The sequence below is a fragment of the Rhinoderma darwinii genome, chromosome 4 (assembly GCF_050947455.1).
Source record: "Rhinoderma darwinii isolate aRhiDar2 chromosome 4, aRhiDar2.hap1, whole genome shotgun sequence".
NCBI lineage: Eukaryota > Metazoa > Chordata > Amphibia > Anura > Rhinodermatidae > Rhinoderma > Rhinoderma darwinii.
Window position 1 is genome coordinate 107,590,051 of NC_134690.1, and position 19,269 is coordinate 107,609,319.

General features: G+C 42.7%; 1 protein-coding gene across 1 annotated transcript in view; it reads left to right on the forward strand.

The window, feature by feature from the left end:
* PLSCR1 (phospholipid scramblase 1) overlaps positions 1-17,380 on the forward strand; it is a 58,799-nt gene extending 41,419 nt beyond the window's left edge. Inside the window, exons 5-9 of the mRNA XM_075861455.1 lie at positions 1,983-2,025; positions 5,646-5,866; positions 8,464-8,625; positions 9,733-9,894; positions 14,608-17,380. Of these exons, the coding sequence (XP_075717570.1) occupies positions 1,983-2,025; positions 5,646-5,866; positions 8,464-8,625; positions 9,733-9,894; positions 14,608-14,643 (624 nt within the window). The 3' untranslated portion in view covers positions 14,644-17,380. The remainder of the gene's footprint in view (positions 1-1,982; positions 2,026-5,645; positions 5,867-8,463; positions 8,626-9,732; positions 9,895-14,607) is intronic.
* The last annotated feature ends 1,889 nt before the right edge of the window (positions 17,381-19,269 follow it).

Below are 19,269 nucleotides of genomic sequence, written 5' to 3' on the forward strand. Positions count from 1 at the left end.
CGAAAAACGGCTGAAAAATCTGAAGCAGAACGCCTACAAACATCTGCCCATTGATTTCAATGGGAAATACGGCGTTCTGTTCCGACGGGGCGTTTTTTTACGCCTCGTTTTCCAAAAACGGCACGTAAAAAGACGCCCGCGAAAAGGAAGTGCATGTCACTTTTTGAGCTGTTTTTGGAGCTGTTTTTCATTGACTCTATAGAAAAACAGCTCCAAAAACGGTCCGTAAAAAACGTGAGTTACTAAAAAAAAAAAGGCAGAAAAACAGGAGCTGTTTTCCCTTGAAAACCGCTCCATATTTTCAGACGTTTTTTAGTACGCGTGTGAACATACCCTAAGTATTTGTTTGGTATGTTTTAAGCCACATCCCTTCCCCGCCAAGCCACGGAATACGCACCTCAATCATCAAATTCTCATCATCTAAACATGGCCTAATGCTAATCTTAGGGAGTCTCCCAACTACAGCCTTGTCTTCAGTGATTCAGCGATCGGTGCACATGCCTTAGGCCTCATTCACACGGCAGGGTTTCCCGGCCGGGTGCCGGCCGTTCATAAATCGGCCGGCACCCGGCTGCATTAGGAATAATAGACCCCTAATGGGGCTATTCACATGACCGATTTTTTGACGGCCGGGAAATCCGGCCGTCAAAAAATAGGACATGCTCTATCTTTGCCCGGGTACCCGGCCGCCCAGCTCCCATAGAAGTCTATGGGGCCGGGTATTACACGGCCATCAACGGAATTTGTTCCTAGTGATGGCCGGGTTTCACGGCGCTTGCGCTCTATCTCCTCCTCACAGCGCAGAGTGCATGTGAGGAGGAGGAGTTGATGCCATTCTGACGAATGGCATCGCTGTACACGGTGTGGCAGGGCCGGGGTGTACAGCCGGTGGAACGGAGCGCTGCGCTGGCTCCCTTCGCCTGCTTGAAAAGCACCCTGGCCCGGCGACACCTTCGATGGCGCCGCTAGCAGCTGCTGCTGCTGCAGCTGCTACTACCGTAGCGACGCCACTATAGCAGAGCGGGGAGGTATCTCCCCGCTCTGCTATGTGCTAGCCGCACTTTAGCTCCCTGAAGGAGCGGAATCCCTGTGTTTTCGGGGATTCCGCTCCTGGACAGAGCGCTTGATGTCTCTGTCCATATCTGGGCAGTGACATCAGGGGAAACTCCTGAAGCGGAATCCCCGAACACATGGGGATTCCCCTTCAGGAGTTGTCGCTGATGTCACTGTCCGGATCTGCCCGGCCCGGCACGGATGCAAAACTTTATGCAAACCGGCCGGGCAGAATGGCCGATTTTACCGGCCGGCACTCGGGCTCGGGAACGACCCGTTCGTGTGAATCCCGCCTTATATAGGGAGACTGTCCAGGGTCCATGAAAAGACTCCAGGACTTACCTGCTCATATCGCTAGTTGTTAAGTGGGTCATACCACTCTAAGGCTGGATTCACACGAGCACATTACGTCCGTAATGGACGGAACGTATTTCGGCCGCAAGTCCCGGACCGAACACACTGCAGGGGGCCGGGCTCCTAGCATCATAGTTATGTACGATGCTAGGAGTCCCTGCCTCTCCGTGGAACTAATGTCCCGTACTGAAAACATGATTACAGTACGGGACAGTTGTCCTTCAGCGAGGCAGGGACTCCTAGCAACGTACATAAGTATGATGCTAGGAGCCCGGCTCCCTGCAGTGTGTTCGGTCCGGTACTTGCGGCCAAAATACGTTCCGTCCATTACGGCCGTAATGTGCTCGTGTGAATCCAGCCTAACACTTGTTCCGAGCACAGCAGCATGCGGTACTGACCCTATATATTAGGGTTTCAGGGGTATTTTGTTACTTGATAGAAAATACGTAATCTTTATTATTCCAACTGCATGGCATTTTATTGACCCTGCTGCTAGTTTTTGTTTTCTTTTGTATCTTCACAATTTCCTATCCATTTGATAAGTTACTGATACCTGTATGTTTTGGTTTTGGCAGATAGACCAACTTCTTGTCCATCAACAAGTAGAGCTACTGGAAGGTAGGTTATATTTCACTAAAGAACACTAATATAGAGCATAAAAAGGGCTTTATATAGTTAAAGAGGCTGCCACTGGTTTAATAATGCCCTATATCCTAGCTAATCTAATAGACGCCGTCACACTGATAATGCTAGTGAGAATTGTGTCCCAAAATGTTTATTCTTTTAAAAGTTATGAGCTTTTTTCTAAATCTGTAAATGAGCCTCTTTTAAAGAGTCTCTGTCAGAAGGTCCTAGCCATTAATTTACACATATTCCCTTTACCCCGCTCCCTCCCTGTTTCCATCGTCTGTTTTTTTTTGTTTTGTTTTTTGTTCTGCTCCCCCTCGTTCCTTAGTAATTGTTCCCCGTTCTTTTGGCGCCTGATTTGGTAACTCACTGTAGTTAGCCAACAGGACATGACAAATGTGCTTGATAAGTCTTCTCCCATCTGCCTCGTGCTGATTGGACGGCGTCAGAGGCAGTGAAGATGACTCCACCTGTGGAAATTCCCTCTATTTCACGCCCATTGGCCAGCTACATTTACATACTTGTCATGGTGCCCCCTGGTGTTTCGATTCCCTCTTTTCACCCTAATGGGTCCAGTGCTGGGGGACATACGTGCCTAGTCGCTCTCTCACTGCCTAGGTTTTATTGTACACGGCCAGCGAAGTGATTCCTGTTATTGCACAGGCCAGACAATAAGAATTGTCGCGCTGGAAGTGGCTTCTCACCAGGGCATTAGGTGGAGTGGAAATCAAAAGAACACCAGGGGCACCATAACAATGTATGTAATAGCAATATGTAGACACAGGAGTTTTTTTTGTTTGTTTGTTTGTTTGTTTCTTTAAAAGTGTCCAATTTAAAAATAGTATTGTGTGATCCAACTTTGAAATATACATTTTATGCTAATCTAATAGTATACCTAAAAAACGCAGAAGTCATATAATGACCAAAAATAGTGTTATTCTTCATGTGACAGCTAATTGTAAAAAGTCACCTGAAAACTTAGGTCACTTTAAGTAGCATTAAAGGGGTTTTCCCATGAGAGACATTTATGACATATCCCCAGGATATATCATAAATGTCAGATAGATGCGGGTCCCTCCTCTGGGACACGCACCTATCTCCAGAACGAGACCGAAGCGTGTGACTCCTAACCATGAGGAAGAGTACAGCGTAGCTCACATGCGACGCTGCTTCCGTAACTGCCATTTACTACTATGGGAGTTACGGAAACCACGTAGCTCAGCAAGCTACGCTGCTTTCTTAAAGTGTAGCTAAACTTTTGACAAACTTCTGACATGTCATAGTGACATGTCAGAAGTTTGGATTGGTGGGGGTCTGAGCACTGAGACCCCCACCAATCACTAGAACGAAGCAGCTGAAGCGCTCGTGTGAGCGCTCAGCCGCTTCGTGTTTGTTCGGCTTTATTCCAGAAAGCCGATGTATCGGAGTACGGGCTTAGACTTTCTATTGAGTCCATACACTGATACATTTATTTCCGAAAAAAGCCGAACAGACACGAAGCAGCTGAGCGCGCACACGAGCGCTTCAGCTGCTTCGTTCTAGCGATTTGCTGGGGTCTCAGTGCTCGGACCCCCTCCAATCCAAACTTCTGACATGTCAGAAGTTTGTCAAACGTTTAGCTACACTTTTTAACTCCCGACCATATAGTCAGGAAGTGGCCGGGAGGCGGGGTAGAATGGGGAGAAAAAGGTAGAACAGGGTTTAGGGATAGAGGTGGGACCCGCATCTATCTGACATTTATGACATATCCTGTGGATATGTCATAATTGTCTCTGATGGGAAAAATCCCTTTAAGAGCTAAACCTAGACTTTTTGTAGTACTACATAATTGATGGTAACTCTTCAGTGACAGCTTCAGTCGAAGATTGCATGCAACTCAATGTACTCATTTTGACTTCAGCTGTAGCTCAGTAGTTAATATAAATTATGTACTACTACAAAAAGTCTAGGTGTAGCCCTGCCGTAAGTCTTGGTTGGACAACCCCATCCCTTCTCCCAATCATAATGTTATGGCATAACATCTTAAGATTGAAATACCCCTTTAAAGGGGTTTATCCGGGGTTTTAATTAATTGATGGTCTAGCCCAGGGGTCTCCAACTCGGTCAGGTAAGTGGGCCACATATAGAAAAAAATGTGAAGTTGACGGGCCGCATACGGGCCGCATTACTTTAAAATTTGATACTATACAACATTATTATCTGTAGATAATGCCACAGTGCCCTCTGTAGATGCTGGCCAATTGCCCTCTGTAGATGCTGCCACAGTGCCCTCTGTAGATGCTGCCACCGTGCCCTCTGTAGATGCTGCCACAGTGCCCTCTGTAGATGCTGCCACACACTGCCCTCTGTAGATGCTGCCACACACTGCCCTCTGTAGATGCTGCCACACACTGCCCTCTGTAGATGCTGCCACACACTGCCTTCTGTAGATGATGCCACACACTGCCTTCTGTAGATGATGCCACACACTGCCCTCTGTAGATGATGCCACACACTGCCCTCTGTAGATGCCACACAGGGGGGGTGTGTGGGGCGCTACTTCAGGGGGTTTCCACTACATGGGACTGTCGTGCTACTGCTCACCAATGCATTCGCAGTGCGGGAGGACTGACGTCATGAAGGAGCGCTCCTCCTTCTGACCGCTCTATCCTCTCCCTGCGGGCTCACCAATGCACTCGCATCACCGGAGGACTGACGTCATGAAGGAGCGCGCCTCCTTCCGACCGCTCTATCCTCTCTCCGCGGGCGCACCAATGCATTTGCATCCCCGGAGGACTGACGTCATGAAGGAGCGATCCTCCTTCCAAACGCTCTCTCCTCTCGACGCGGGCCGCAGATGACAGCATCAGGGGCCGCATGCGGGCCGCGTGCTTGAGACCCCTTGTCTAGCCATAGAATAGGCCATCGATATTAGGTTGGTGGGGTTCCAAATCTTGGCACCCCATTGCGATCAGCTGTTTGAAGGGGCCGTTGCACTCGTTCGAGCACTGCAGCCTCTTCATTGTTTACATGGGATTAATTCCTGATTGTACTTTCACACGTCGTTACTTTTTTAGCGCTTGTCGAGGTATTGCCGCGATGTCCCATTCAATTGAATGGAACGGTGCTGCAAAACCTCGCACAGCGGATTTTCACTGCAGATTTCACCCCTCTATGATTGCAAGGGGTGAAATCCGCAACAGAAATTGACATGCTGAAGAACCTTTCAAAACCTGCACTGCAAGTCAATTTACGTGTGAAAGAACTCCACGGCATGTGGAAGAGATTTGTTAAAATCTCATCCACATGGCTGGTACTGTAATCTGCTGTGGATTTTCTATGGGGAAATTCTGAGAATTTACAATACGTGTAAACCTGGTCTAAATCTATGTGTAAACCCGGTTTATGGGGTCATGCACATGGCAATTCTATGAGCACAGACCCTGTACAGCAGCACACAGTCACTTTGCGACTGTGTTACTGGCTGGTAGGCACTGCGTGCTGCTCTGGCCTTCCTCCGTCAGGTACCTTATTCTCACTCAGAAGAACTTTCTAAGTAAGAACCTAAGAAATTATATTTTTATGTGCCATATTTTTTATAACAATTTATTTCCTTTTATCTCCATATTAAGCTTTTACTGGCTTTGAAACCAATAACAAATATGAGATAAAGAATAGCCTGGGTCAGAGAGTGTACTTCGCTGCTGAAGAAAATGATTGCTGTAATCGTAACTGCTGCGGAGCTGCTCGCTCATTTGCCATGACGATTGTTGATAACAGTGGTCGTGAAGTAATCCGGATCATACGACCTCTCAGATGCTCTTCATGCTTTTTCCCCTGCTGTTTGCAGAAAGTAAGTATAAAAGGTTATTTCATTGTGTAAACGTCCGCTATGATTTGGTGTTGTTCCCTGCGGAGTTTTGGTAGGAACTTGCATTCTGGTTGGTAAGACTGTTACATATTCTCAGCTTTGTCGAGGACTGGTGCTCCGGCCCTTGCATTGACCTGTGTGGTTTTAAGTATTCTAGACTCTTCTGTTTTCTTAGTTTAACTTTTTTTTTTTTTTCTTGGGTATGGGACATCTGTATTCTGGTACATAATCTTCTTTTCCTTAGTGTGTATTTATGTCTGCATCTCCCTGAGTGACTTACAATGCAGTCGCCTTCTGTTTTATATCTTACCTAGACCATGGCTAATCCATTAATGCTGTGGAATGTGAGGGGTCTGGGGATCCCATGAAAAGGGCTGCAGTCTTTCATTATATTAGGCCGTATCTGCCTGGTATTGTCTGTCTTCAGGAGACCCACCTGACCACTGAGAGGTTACAGAGGGCATGGATGGTGCATAACTTTTACTCTACACATACTGGTTATTTTAGGGATGTTGGTGTTTTTGTTCAAAAAGGTATCCCCTTTGGCTTTCTAACTAAAGATATTGATATTGAAGGCTGGTATGTTTGTATTTTTGACCTGTATAATTACAGGTATTTGTGTTCCACCTCCTTCTTTTAGGCCTCATGCACACGACCGTAGCCATGTGGATGGCCGTGATTTTTGGGTGGGCCGGCCGCGGAGTGTCACCCGCAAATCGCGGGCGGTGTACATGGCCGCGTCCATTATTTTCTATGAGCCTGGACCGCAGAACACGGCCGTAATAAGACATGCCCATTCTTTCTGCGATCCAGGCTCCTGGGCCATGCACGGACCGGGGAAACCACGGTCGTGTGCATGGCCCCATAAAAATTAATGTGACCGCAATTCTAAGGCACGCCTAAGGCCCCATGCGCACGAACGTGCTTTTGCGGCCGCAATTCCCCCAAAAATCCACGGGAGAATTGCGGCCTCATTCATTTCTATGGGGCCATGCACACGACCGTGGTTTCCACGGTCCGTGCATGGTCCAGGCTCATAGAAAATAAAGGATGCGGCCATGTGCACGACCCGCGATTTGTGGGCGGCTCGCGGGTGACACTCCGCAGCCGGCCGACCCGAAAATCACGGCCGTGCACATGGCTATGGTCGTGTGCATGGGGCCTTAGTGTTGTACTCTGAGAAGTCCTAAAATTTTACCACGTGTGCACCAGATGCGCCTCTCTTGATCTTGGGGGATGTTAATAATTCTATATACCCCTTTTGGGACAAATCTAGAGTAGATACAGCAACACCTGACTCCCCATCTAGTCGATTTGGCACGTTAGTTGAACAGCTTGCTTTAATATGGTACGTTAAACATCCCAATCAGCGGCAATTTTCTCGTCACTCAAGTGGCCATCAATCCTTATCCAGAATATGTCTAGCACTGGGGAATACGTGTTTTACCTCAGCTGTGAGTCGTATACACTTTTTGGCGCGATCCCTGTCTGACCACCCCCCTCTGGTATTACACGTCTCGGGAGGGGCTGGTGGTATTACCTGGAAACTACACTCTTACTGGTTACAACTCATAGATAGTGGGAGACTAAATGAAAGGCTGGAGGAATTTTTTACTCTTAATATGGGATCGGCACACCTAGGGGGAGGGGTTTGGGATGCCGTGACAGCATATCTCTGGGGTGCTGATACAGAATATTAGCCAGATAAAATAACGTACTAGACAACATGAGCAGACACTGCAGCTCAGAGTGCTGGAGACCGAGCAACTTTTTTTTTATAGAGGAGGGCTCGCAGAGGGCAAGGAAAAATTTGCATCAAGCACATTCTACAGTACATTAAATCATCACCTGTTTAGCAAATAATAAGCTCTTATGTTGATTGGAAAATGTACGAAAAGATAACTGATGTAATCTTGCATCTGATTAGTAAAGGGTCATATTTGAAGCTGAAACCTGATAAATGGGAACAAAGGGTGGTTTGGCAAGAGTATTTTGCTAAACACTAATCTGATCTTGATCAATTCCTTATTGAGGGGCTATTTTTCTAACTTCATTACAGTATGAAAGTATTTCATGATAAACATAGATGGCATATCACTGTCACTTTTTATTCTCGTTCTATTGTGTCGTGGAGGTATTCATTTTTACCCCCCACCCGCTTTCTTCTCCTGAGAACAAAAAAGGGTTGGGTTAAGGAATTATGTGCTTTATGTCCTGCCCTGAGGTAGTGGAAACTTCCTATTGTTTGAATTGCAACTGGTGCCAAGGAAAACGAAGCGCCACCACCGTAGTTAAGACCCATTTTTTCCCACATAGTCTATATATGCAGAACAACAAAGTATGACCCCTGCTTCTCTGCCAGATTTTTACAAGACTATTTGTTTGTTTCAGGAGGTTCTCTGAAAGTCCCTCCAAACTGACATATAGGCATTTGTCTCTTTTTCTAGGTTTAGTGTTCCTTTACATTAAATGTTTTTTTTATTTATTTTTTATCTAGGCTGATGTAGCATCTATTTACTACAATGGCTGTAAATGAGAAAGTACCTGTTGACTATAATGTGTCACTTTTCTTCCGTCAGCTTGAAGTGCAGGCTCCTCCTGGAATCCCAGTTGGCTATGTAAAACAGAACTGGCACCCATGTCTACCCAAGTTTACTATACAGAATGAGAGAGAGGAGGATGTTTTTAAACTGCATGGACCCTGCGTCCCTTGTAGTTGCTGTTCCGATGTGAACTTTGAGGTATGGAGTGTCCATAAGAAATATTATTTATTTTAATGTTTATTCATGTTGGAAGTGGTGGTTACAAAAGATCAATCTTAGATGGGGATACGACATGTTACCGCTATTCACTATAGGTCGCCTAAGAGGTTTACAATAATGGTGGTTGTCTCAAAGTTCTCACGCAGCATAAACACGCCAACCTAATGCTACAGCAAATACACAGGGTGAACCAAGCCTAAGGGCTCATTCACACGAGCGTGAATCTTGTCTACGTGCTGTGCGTTGAAATAACGCACAGCACATTGTCCTATTGATTTCAATGGGGCTATTCACACATGCGTGAGTTTTCACGATGCGAGTGTCTGAGTGAAACTCACTGCATGTCCTATATTGGTGCGTTTTCACACACCTAGCCACCCATTGAAATTAGTGGGTGCGTGAAAATCACGGACAGCACACAGATGCACATCCATGTGCTGACCGTATTTTACACATCAATTACATTAAAAGAAGTGCGTGATTGGTCAGCGTCATACACTCCTCTGTACAACGCCCACTTGGTCAATAGTAAAACACGCCCACTTGTTCAATAGTAAAACACGCCCAGTTGTCCATTGTCAAACTCATTAGCATAAAGCTAAAATCACTAATAACGTGGTGAAAATAGATCATCTTTTTAAATAAAAAGCACTGCTGTCACCTACATTATAGCGCCCATCTCCTTATGCAGGAGATAGGGCACTTATAATGTGGTGACAGAGTCTCTTTAACATTTACTATTAAGTGACAGCACTCTAAAGTCAGCATGTCTGTGACTCCTTTATGCTGCCCGCAGAAAGGGCAACATAAATATCTGACCGATGCGCTTTAAAATCCCACCAGAAAAATGTGCCTACGGATGGCACTGGTGAGACGGCTTTCTTCCTTCTGGAGGATAACTATTTTGCATATCAGAAATAACTATAATCCATAGTTGAAAGCCCAGACTGTCGGGGTGTTTTTTTACAGATCATTTATGCGTATATCTTAACCTATCTTCACATTTTATATACGCACAATCCTTGTGAATGTAATTTGCAGTTCCATTCCTGGTTTTGACCAAATTCCTATTTTTTCTCTGCTCAGCTGAAGTCACTTGATGAGAACTCTGTAGTTGGAAGGATTTCTAAACAATGGACTGGACTTATAAAGGAGTATTTTACAGACGCTGACAACTTTGGAGTCCAATTCCCCATGGACCTTGATGTCAAGATGAAAGCTGTCATTCTTGGTGCTCTCTTCCTTATTGTAAGTATTTGTTTCCTGCTTTTTTTTTTAATTTTGAGAGAAGGTTCCTAGCACAAGAATATTTTTAACAGCGCTTGGTTTATGTAAAGTGGAAAATAATTTAGTTCTAGTGAATCAAATACCCTGGCCTAAGTCATGGCCTCTAAACCTGATGTGGACACCACCTGCTTCCTGAATCTGTTTGTAAACTTAAAGGGTTATCTGATCATCCCTTATTATGTGTCCTACTCAACAAACCCTTGACCCCGTCACAATCCATTTTTCTCCAATTTCATAATTGTCTTCTAATATTGTGGCCTGTGAATTTTGTTATTTGTCGGTGTGTTTAATGATGAAATGGGAAACCACAGTCGTGTGTGATAGTTTTACAAGCTTTAGTAAAGGGGAACTGAAATGTAACATCTTGTGCCAAGGTTGCCCAACCTGTGGTTTTTTTTTTGTTTTTTTTTTAACCTTTTGTCTTTAGAAGTAGCTGTTAGGTAAGGCTCTGTTTACACTGGTATCATAGCTTTTATTTTTACAGAAGCCATGATGGATCCATTAGAATCTCTCTTGGAACTGATCCTGCTGGTTCCCTTTGCCTAATACAGTCCCTCTTGTTTTTATCAGGTTACCATTTATTTACTTTATAGAATAACGCAACTGACAGAAAAGAACAAATGCAGTGTGAACAGAGCCTAACATTATGCCTTCAATTAACTTCCTTCATTTTGGGTGGCTCAGATTTCACAGTATTGGCTGCGGCATTTGGGGGATCAAATGTCTGGAATTCGAGTAATGTCCAATCCCGGTTGTTGCAGGCGGGTGTCCTGTCATACACATGCAAAAAGTACACTTTTCCCATATGTTGGGGTCGTCTGTCTTCTATGTATTCCACTGGGCAAACATCAAATTGGGCCCTCTTAAAGAGGCTCTGTCACCACATTATAAGTGCCCTTACTTCTACATAATGTGATCGGCACTGTAATGTGGATTACAGCAGTGTTTTTTATTTAGAAAATTAATCAATTTTGACGGAGTTATGACCTATTTAAGATTTATGCTAATGGCTTTCTTAATAGACAACTGGGCGTGTTTTTACTTTTTGACCAAGTGGGCGTTGTAAAGAGAAGTGCATGACGCTGACCAATCAGTGACCAATCAGCGTCATACACTTCTCTCCACTCATTTATACAGCACATAGTGATCCTGCGTTGTTCACTATGTGCAGCCACATACACACACACACACACTAACGTTACTGAAGTGCCTTGAGAGTTAATAGACATCGCGTCCAACCAGGACGGGATGTCTATTCATCACTGCCGACACTTCGGTAACTATGTGCTGAATAAATGAATGGAGAGAAGTGTATGACGCTGATTGGTCAGCGTCATACACTCCTCTGTACGCCCACTTGGTCAAAAAGTAAAACACGCCCAGTTGTCCATTAAGAAAGTCATTAGCATAAAGCTAATATAGGTCATAACTCCGTCAAAAACGATCACATTATGTAGAAGAAAGGGCACTTATAATGTGGTGACAGAGTCTCTTTGAAAGCTGGTTGTTTTGGTTTCTACTGCACATGACTTTTACATAAACCTTAGCCCAGTTCCCCACCCCATTGTTTGCTAAAACAGCAGTTCCTTTGGATAGGGTATCCCTGCACAGTAGCAAAGGTGATGGTACCAACTAGGGCTTGGCCCCTTTTCTCCATTGGCCCCATAGCATGGTATGTCTTTCATAGCATGTAGGCCGTGTGTTTGCGTCATAGAAACCTAAAAGAAAGTTAGTGTGTGTGTGTGTGTGTGTGTGTGTGTGTTTGTGTTATACTAGTCCTTCTCAATGGATTAGAATATCATCAGAAAGTTAATATATTTCAGTAATTCAATTCAAAAAGTGAAACTCATATATTATATAGATTCGTTACACACAGTGATCTATTTCTAGCATTGTTTTCTTTTAATGTTGATGATCATCGCTAACAGTTCATGAAAACCCCAAATTTACACAAGCCCAATTTTAAAAATGATTTTTAATATCGAAATGTTGTCCTACTGAAAAGTATGTACAGCATATGCCCTCAATACTTGGTCGGGGCTCCTTTTGCATGAATTACTGCATCAATGCGGCGTGGCATGGAGGCGATCAGCCTGTGGCACTGCTGAGGTGTTATGGAAGCCCAGGTTGCTTTGATAGCAGCCTTCAGCTCGTCTGCATTGTTGGGTCTGGTGTCTCATCTTCCTCCTGAGAATACCCCATAGATTCTCTATGGGGTTTACGTCAGGTGAGTTTGCTGGCCAATCAATCGCAGTGATACTGTGGTTATTAAACCGGGTATTGGTACTTTTGGCAGTGTGGACAGGAGCCAAGTCCTGCTGGAAAATTAAAACAGCATCTCCATAAAGCTTGTCAGCAAAGGGAAGCATGAAGTGCTCCAAAATTTCCTGGTAGACGGCTGCGTTGGCTCTGAACTTGATATAACACAATGGACCAAAGCTGTTGCTCAGTGGTCAAAAGTCCTGTTTTCAGATTAAAGTAAATTTTGCATTTCATTTGGAAATCAAGGTCCCACAGTCTGGAGAAAGAGTGGAGAGGCATCAATCCAAGCTGCTTGCGGTCAAGTGTAGGGTTGTCCCAATACCAGAATTTGAACTTCAATACCGATACTTTGTGTAGTATTGCGATACTCGATACCAAAACTATACTTTTGCCAACAATAATAATAATTAAAAAAAAGTTCTTCCATTTTCTGATGTGAGGCACGTGGTATTATTAATTTTGAACCTCCATGTGCCTCACATTAATAGTAATTAACCCCATCATGTTCCTCAGTCATAATGTGTGAGGTACATGATGGGGTTAATTACTATTAATGTGAGGCACATGGAGGGTCAAAGTTCATAATACCTCGTGCCTCACATTAAGAAGTGGAAGAAAGCAGTTTTTATTTTATAACCGCATAAACATAAATGATGCTACAAGTTTATTACGGTTGCGACGATACCAAATATGTGTGTATTTTATGTATTGAAACTTATTTTAATGTTTAAAGTTAAATTTAAAAAAAAACATTTTTTTACACTACTTTTATTTTTATTTTTTTACTTTTTATTTTTAAACTTGAATGTACTGCCATATCTATATGCCAGTACATTAGCCTGTTTACTGATAGTGCACAGGCAGTTGTTAGGACATACCTCAGTTTGCCCTAACAAAAAATATGGTCAGACAGCCCTCGGGTACTTCAATGGACCTTGGACTGTCTGCCCATTTATGGTATGGCCCTCGATCCGTCACAGGGATTCCCCCGTGACGCGATCCAAAGGGTGTCCCACTTCTCATTTACCCCTTGAATGCTTCGGTCAGCTCTGATCGCAGCATTCAAGGGAATAGCGGCGGAGATGAGAGGTTTCTCTGATCTCCGCCATTACAGCGGGACTACGGCTGTGTAATACCGCCATTATCCCGCCTTTGACGAGTGCGCGTGCGTTCAGCATGGGGTGATGCTGCCGGCGCTGCAATAATTAGCGGCGGCGTAGGCACTGAAGACAGAACATGTGCGTGTTTTGCAGTGCGCCGCCATGTTCTGTCTTCAGTGCCTGCAATTATTAGTGCAGCACCGGCCGCATCACATCATGCTGAGCACGCACATTTGTCAGGACTCAGGAGCGGGGCAATGACTGTATTACACAGCCACAGCCCCACTCTAACTACATTCATGTGTTACAATGCTAAGCTGTGTGGCTGCACAGCTTAGTATAGAAATACATGAATTACCATTATCGAACCGTTTGAGGGTGCACGGTATCGAAGTTACGATGCATCGTGTATCCCTAGTCCAGTCTGAAGTTTCCAGTCAGTGATGGTTTGGGGAGCCACGTCATCTGCTGGTGTTGGTCCACTGTGTTATATCAAGTCCAGAGTCAACGCAGCCGTGTAGCAGGAAATTTTAGAGCACTTCATGCTTCCCTCTGCTGACAAGCTTTATGGAGATGCTGATTTCATTTTCCAATGGGACTTGGCACCTGCCCACACTGCCAAAAGTACCAATACCTGGTTTAACCCCCTCCCGCTCTTTGACGTACTATTAGGTCATGGTAAGTGCATCGTTCGCGCTCCATCACCTAATAGTATGTCAGGGGAGGATTGGCCATTTTGGCCGTCCTCCCGACATATACAGGAGCTGTGAAAACTGCTGTCTCGTACAGCTCCTTCAGCGGGGACCGATCGCGGTGACCCCGCTGATTAACCCCGTAGAAGCCGCGTTCAATAGCGATAGCGGCTTCTTAAACCAGAATCACTGCTACATGATAGCGACCGTGATGGTTGCTATGGCAACTGGAGACTGAACAATGCCCTCAGACAATGCCACCTACGGAAGCCTAGTGAGTCCTGACAAAGTCAGCGTAGTGCAGTTTATTAGAATTGCGATAAGGGTCTCCTGCCTTCAAGTCTCCTAGTGGGACAAAATAAAAAAGTTAAAAAAAAGTTGTGTAAAAATAGAAAAGAAAAGGCATAAAATAACCTAAAGTGTTTACCCATGAGATCTATTATAGTGATGCACTATCTGCAGCACAGAATTCTGTCACACGTCAGCGCCACCTACTGGTTGTACAGTTATAACCAACTTGTTTCAGTTACTTTTTAAAACCTGTACCTGACCATGTAATACTATGCGACCTCTAGTAATCTTAGAAGTTGACCTCTAACCTGTCTTCTTGTTTTCTACAGGATTTCATGTTTTTTGAACAATCGGGAGATAAGTAGAATGTAAAGATGAAGTACATTGCAAGAACTAGTCCTATATTTTTGTGTATTTTTTTAAAATTTTTGGTTAACATTTTTATTGCCATGTATTGTTTTTTTTTCTTATTCATAAATCACACAAGTTTTGTATATTAATAGTTAGGCTGGGTTCACACACCCTATTTACGGACGTAATTCGGGCGTTTTTAACCTCGAATTACATCCGAAAATACGGCTCCAATGCGCCGGCAAACATCTGCCCATTCATTTGAATGCGTCTTACGATGTTCTGTGCCGACGGTCATTATTTTTACGTAAAAAAGACGCCCGCGTCAAAGAAGTGCCTGTCACTTTTTGGGACGTAATTGGAGCCGTTTTCCATTGACTCCATAGAAAAACAGCTCCAATTACGTCCGTAATGGACGCTGCGAAAAACGCTTGCAACATGCCATTACGTCTGAAATTCCGGAGTTGTTTTCTCCTGAATCGCCGTAATCGACGCTGCCGTGTGAACATACCCTTAGGGTGCTCTGACTTTTCACTGGTCATCTAGAAGTGAAAATGTGCAGAATGTATCATCGCTACAGTAGGTCTTTTCTGTCTTGGGGTATGTTCACAGAGGGTGTAAACGCTGCGGAAAAGTCTGCAGTGTATATGACCCGGAACTTGCAGGGATTTTCTGCCAAATATTTTGACCATATGGGGTGCGTATATATACGGCCAGATTTTCCACTGCAAAAACCGGGCGCTAGAAAAAACGGCCTACACTTGCCTTTCTGGGCGTTGTGATAGCAACACGTCCATGTTCTTCTGGATGCTGTGTGTCCAGACGCCCTCCCGTGAGGATGTTTCATCACATACGAATCCTGAAGCCTATGATCAACTTCAAGTGTTACCTGCGATGAAAGGTCATTACAGGGGGCAGCCTGGGCACAGAGCAACCAGAAGAGCATGAACGCGTGGCTATGGCAGCACAACGATAGCACAGTCGCAGCAAATTACGCAAAGAATGGCATTTGCTGCATAATTTGACTTCCCCATGGAACTCAATGGGGAAATCCTGCAACAAATGCGCAGCGAATTTGAAGCATAAATTGTCAACCTGCAAATTTATAATCTGAACATCAGGTCAATTTATGCACGTTTTCTGTGCTAAACTTATCCGCAGTGTGTGGATGAGATTTGTTAAATACTTTTCCACATTGCTGCCACTGTAATACGATGCAGATTTACCACTCGCAAATCCGGATGGAAAGTTTGCAGCGTATACATACCCTTACAGTGCAGCCATTGCTGTGGGTGTCAGACTGTCAGATTTAGCTATGAACTAGTTGCGGAGCCAAATCAAACCAAATTTATTTTGGTTCTATGACATCTGGGATTACAGAATTCCTCTAATGGTCAACCCTATACTGTTTAGAGGACTTCTCTCTGCTGGCCGGACACTCCAGTGCTTTTGATTCCTCATTCTTACTTTATGTATATATGACCTTTACAAAACATTGTACATTTTTATTATAATATATTAGATTTGCACAACTTAGTAGTTGTTGGCTTTTAATTATTTTTTTTTGTTATTGTTTTTAAGAACCTTGCCTTTAAGTAAAATAATTTTATATTATACGGTAGGTAATATTTGACATATGGGCATTAAATAAAACCGTTTGATATGTTTGGCACAAGGATCCAAAGAAATCAAAACTGTAATGTATAAAAAAAAATAACTATAATACTGCACATTTAGATTTTTACCAGTTTCAAATGGTTCCATACAGACGTATTTTTGTCTATATTTTTTGCCAAAAGCCCGAGCCTCTCCAATTAGTCCAGGCTCAAACAACACAATTTGGTGCAGTTTTTGAGTTGGTGTTTCTTTTGCCATCCCTCGTAGCTAAAGCCAAGAATAGAGATTGACCAACAAAAAAATACATTTCAAACCGCCGCAATGTTGCCTTGTGTAAACGATGCACCCTATGGCCGTGTAAAAGACAGCAGAATATTTTAGTTCAGGCCTAGTGCTAGATTGGGTGTTTTTTTCAGAAAAAAGGTTTTTTAAATACTGTTTATCTACTAACTTACTAGTACTAACAATGTGAATTTTAATATGCAGTTCTATTCTGTAAATACGCTCTATGATATTTATGCTTGATCTTTTCTTTATACTGTGCCTGTAAAAATCTATAATGTTGTTTAAAAGGATTGTTAAATGCTGGAATTTTGTTGTGTTCTTTCTAACTTGTCTGTGAAAAAAATTAATACCAAAGCCAATTTGTCTGTGAAACATAAAGCCTTTTCCACACTTCGCTTCTGGAATAATAATGATGTTAATCTTGTGTATGTTCCTGTTCAAGGTTGGGCAAGAACCTCATAGAATGCATAGGTGCTGCTATCCTACACGTTTGATCATAAATCACAACTTTTTACATAATGTTTTTGAACAATTTACTTAAAAAATGTTGTTGTTTTTTTAAATAGTTTTTTACATTTTATATTCAACTTTTTATATGTGTTTAAGAAAACATCAAAGTGGACACAAATTATGTACTCTGAATAACAACTAATTTGGATTTCTATCACATACGATGACATCACTTTGGGGATGAATAATTGACATTCACATGAAGGCTGATGTTACACTTGTACACGGGAAGTACAATGGTGTGCATGGTTACAGTTTTATTATGTAAAGAAGTCAAAACCATAAAATGCATTACCCTGTCTGCATAAATTTAATGTGAGATAAATAGATATTGATTTTCCATGTTATTTGCCTCCGTTCGTACCAAATGATTGTATCTTTGCTGCCATATATTCATGCATATGGTAACTAGAGGATGACTGAGGCGAAGGATTGCAGTACAATATTAAATAAAATGAGCATATCCATTCAAGTTCCCAAAAATATAGCTATTATTACTTTAGTTTATTCCAATATTGTGCACTCCAAATAGTTTAAATGTGCATAATTTATTTTGGCTAAGTTTCCATGCCACATACAGATATATTAACCTATATATTTATTTACTAAGCCAATATATCATACTCAAGAAATCATATATCCATATCCATTAAACCAAAGATAAATCTTGATGCATTATTATTTTATCAAAATAATTTTATTCATCATAATACTTTATTACACATAAATACAGAAATAGAGATACAAAAATTAACCCCCCCTCCCAAGTATATACTATAGACAATTAAAATATATTGCAGTATAATGAAAAAAATGGTAAATATATGTAATCAAGTGGAAAGTCCTCATACACAAAAGCATGTACCTTTAAAAAAAGGATAAGAGACCAAATAGTATATCAACATGCAATAGCAGCATCAGAACACAGGGGGCCTGATATAGATAACGCTGCAAAGACAGGTCGCTCCAATACCAGAGTACAATGATATAAGTAAAGCATGGAGCACTAAGTCAGCAATGAAAAATATCAACTACAATGAGTATGAAAGTCGACTATACCTGCAGAGGACATGATGGAGAAATATTACACCTGGACAGACAGCACCTACAGATATAGCAGAGCTGAGTATGACCATTGGCATACATCAATATTACATACATTATATTAGGAGAGGGTATATAAATGTGTGATCTGTAGGTAAAACTGAATTGTCTTAACGGCGTAAGATAACATGGTGCACAAGAAAAAACGGTTCAATGACCTTTTATCTCTGCTAAATTTATTTGGGCACTAAAGCCAATATTTGGTTAATCCACTTTTTGAACTACTTAAGTACATTTCCTTCAGCATTTTTATTGTGTTATTGACGTGTGAAGTGCCTAAGGTTCATTGACGTGTGAAGTGCCTAAGGGTCATTGACATCCATCTCTTCATTCAACAACTACAAATGATTTTGTATTGTAAGTATTTTATCACTATAGTGTCTGTAGTGCATCTGTAGAACTTATAATACTTTGTATAAATTATATAGTATAAGAATTGAATAAATGCATTTTAATTAATCCAAACTGTTTGTTTTTGTACACAACAAGAAAAGTTACACTGTATAGGACATTCTTTCTAGCTGGAGATGATGGCTGTGTAGTCCTAGACCAAATCTGTTTACAGCTTACCTGGACTCTACTGATCTACAGCTGTTGCGAATCATTACAGTGCTTTCTCTTAGGCTTCATGCACACGACCGTGCCCGCGGACAGCCGACCGTTTTTACGAGTCGTACTCCCATTATAAAGTATAGGAGTATGGTCCGCAAAATAAAAAAATAGGACATGTCCTATTTTTTTCGGCAGGTTTCTACGGCACAGACACCATCCTGTAGATATACGGGAAGGTGTCCGTCGGCCATAGAAATGAATGGGCCTGTAATTACGGTCCGTAATTACGGGTGATTTTACGGTCGTGTGCATGGGGCCTTACGGTCCATTCAGACATTGAGGTGCAGTGAAAACCACATCGAAATACAGCATCAGCAACCGCATGCCTTTTTACTGCAATCTGATATGTTTTTAGATGGGGTTGTGTATTTTTCCGCAACCGCATTAAAAAACACCAAATCCCAGTAAAAACACATGCGGTTTTCAACTGCAAAATCTGAATGGACTCTTAAGGTCCTAACTTCTTCCCGCTCTTCAGAGTACTATTACACCGAGCTGAGCGCATCATTGGC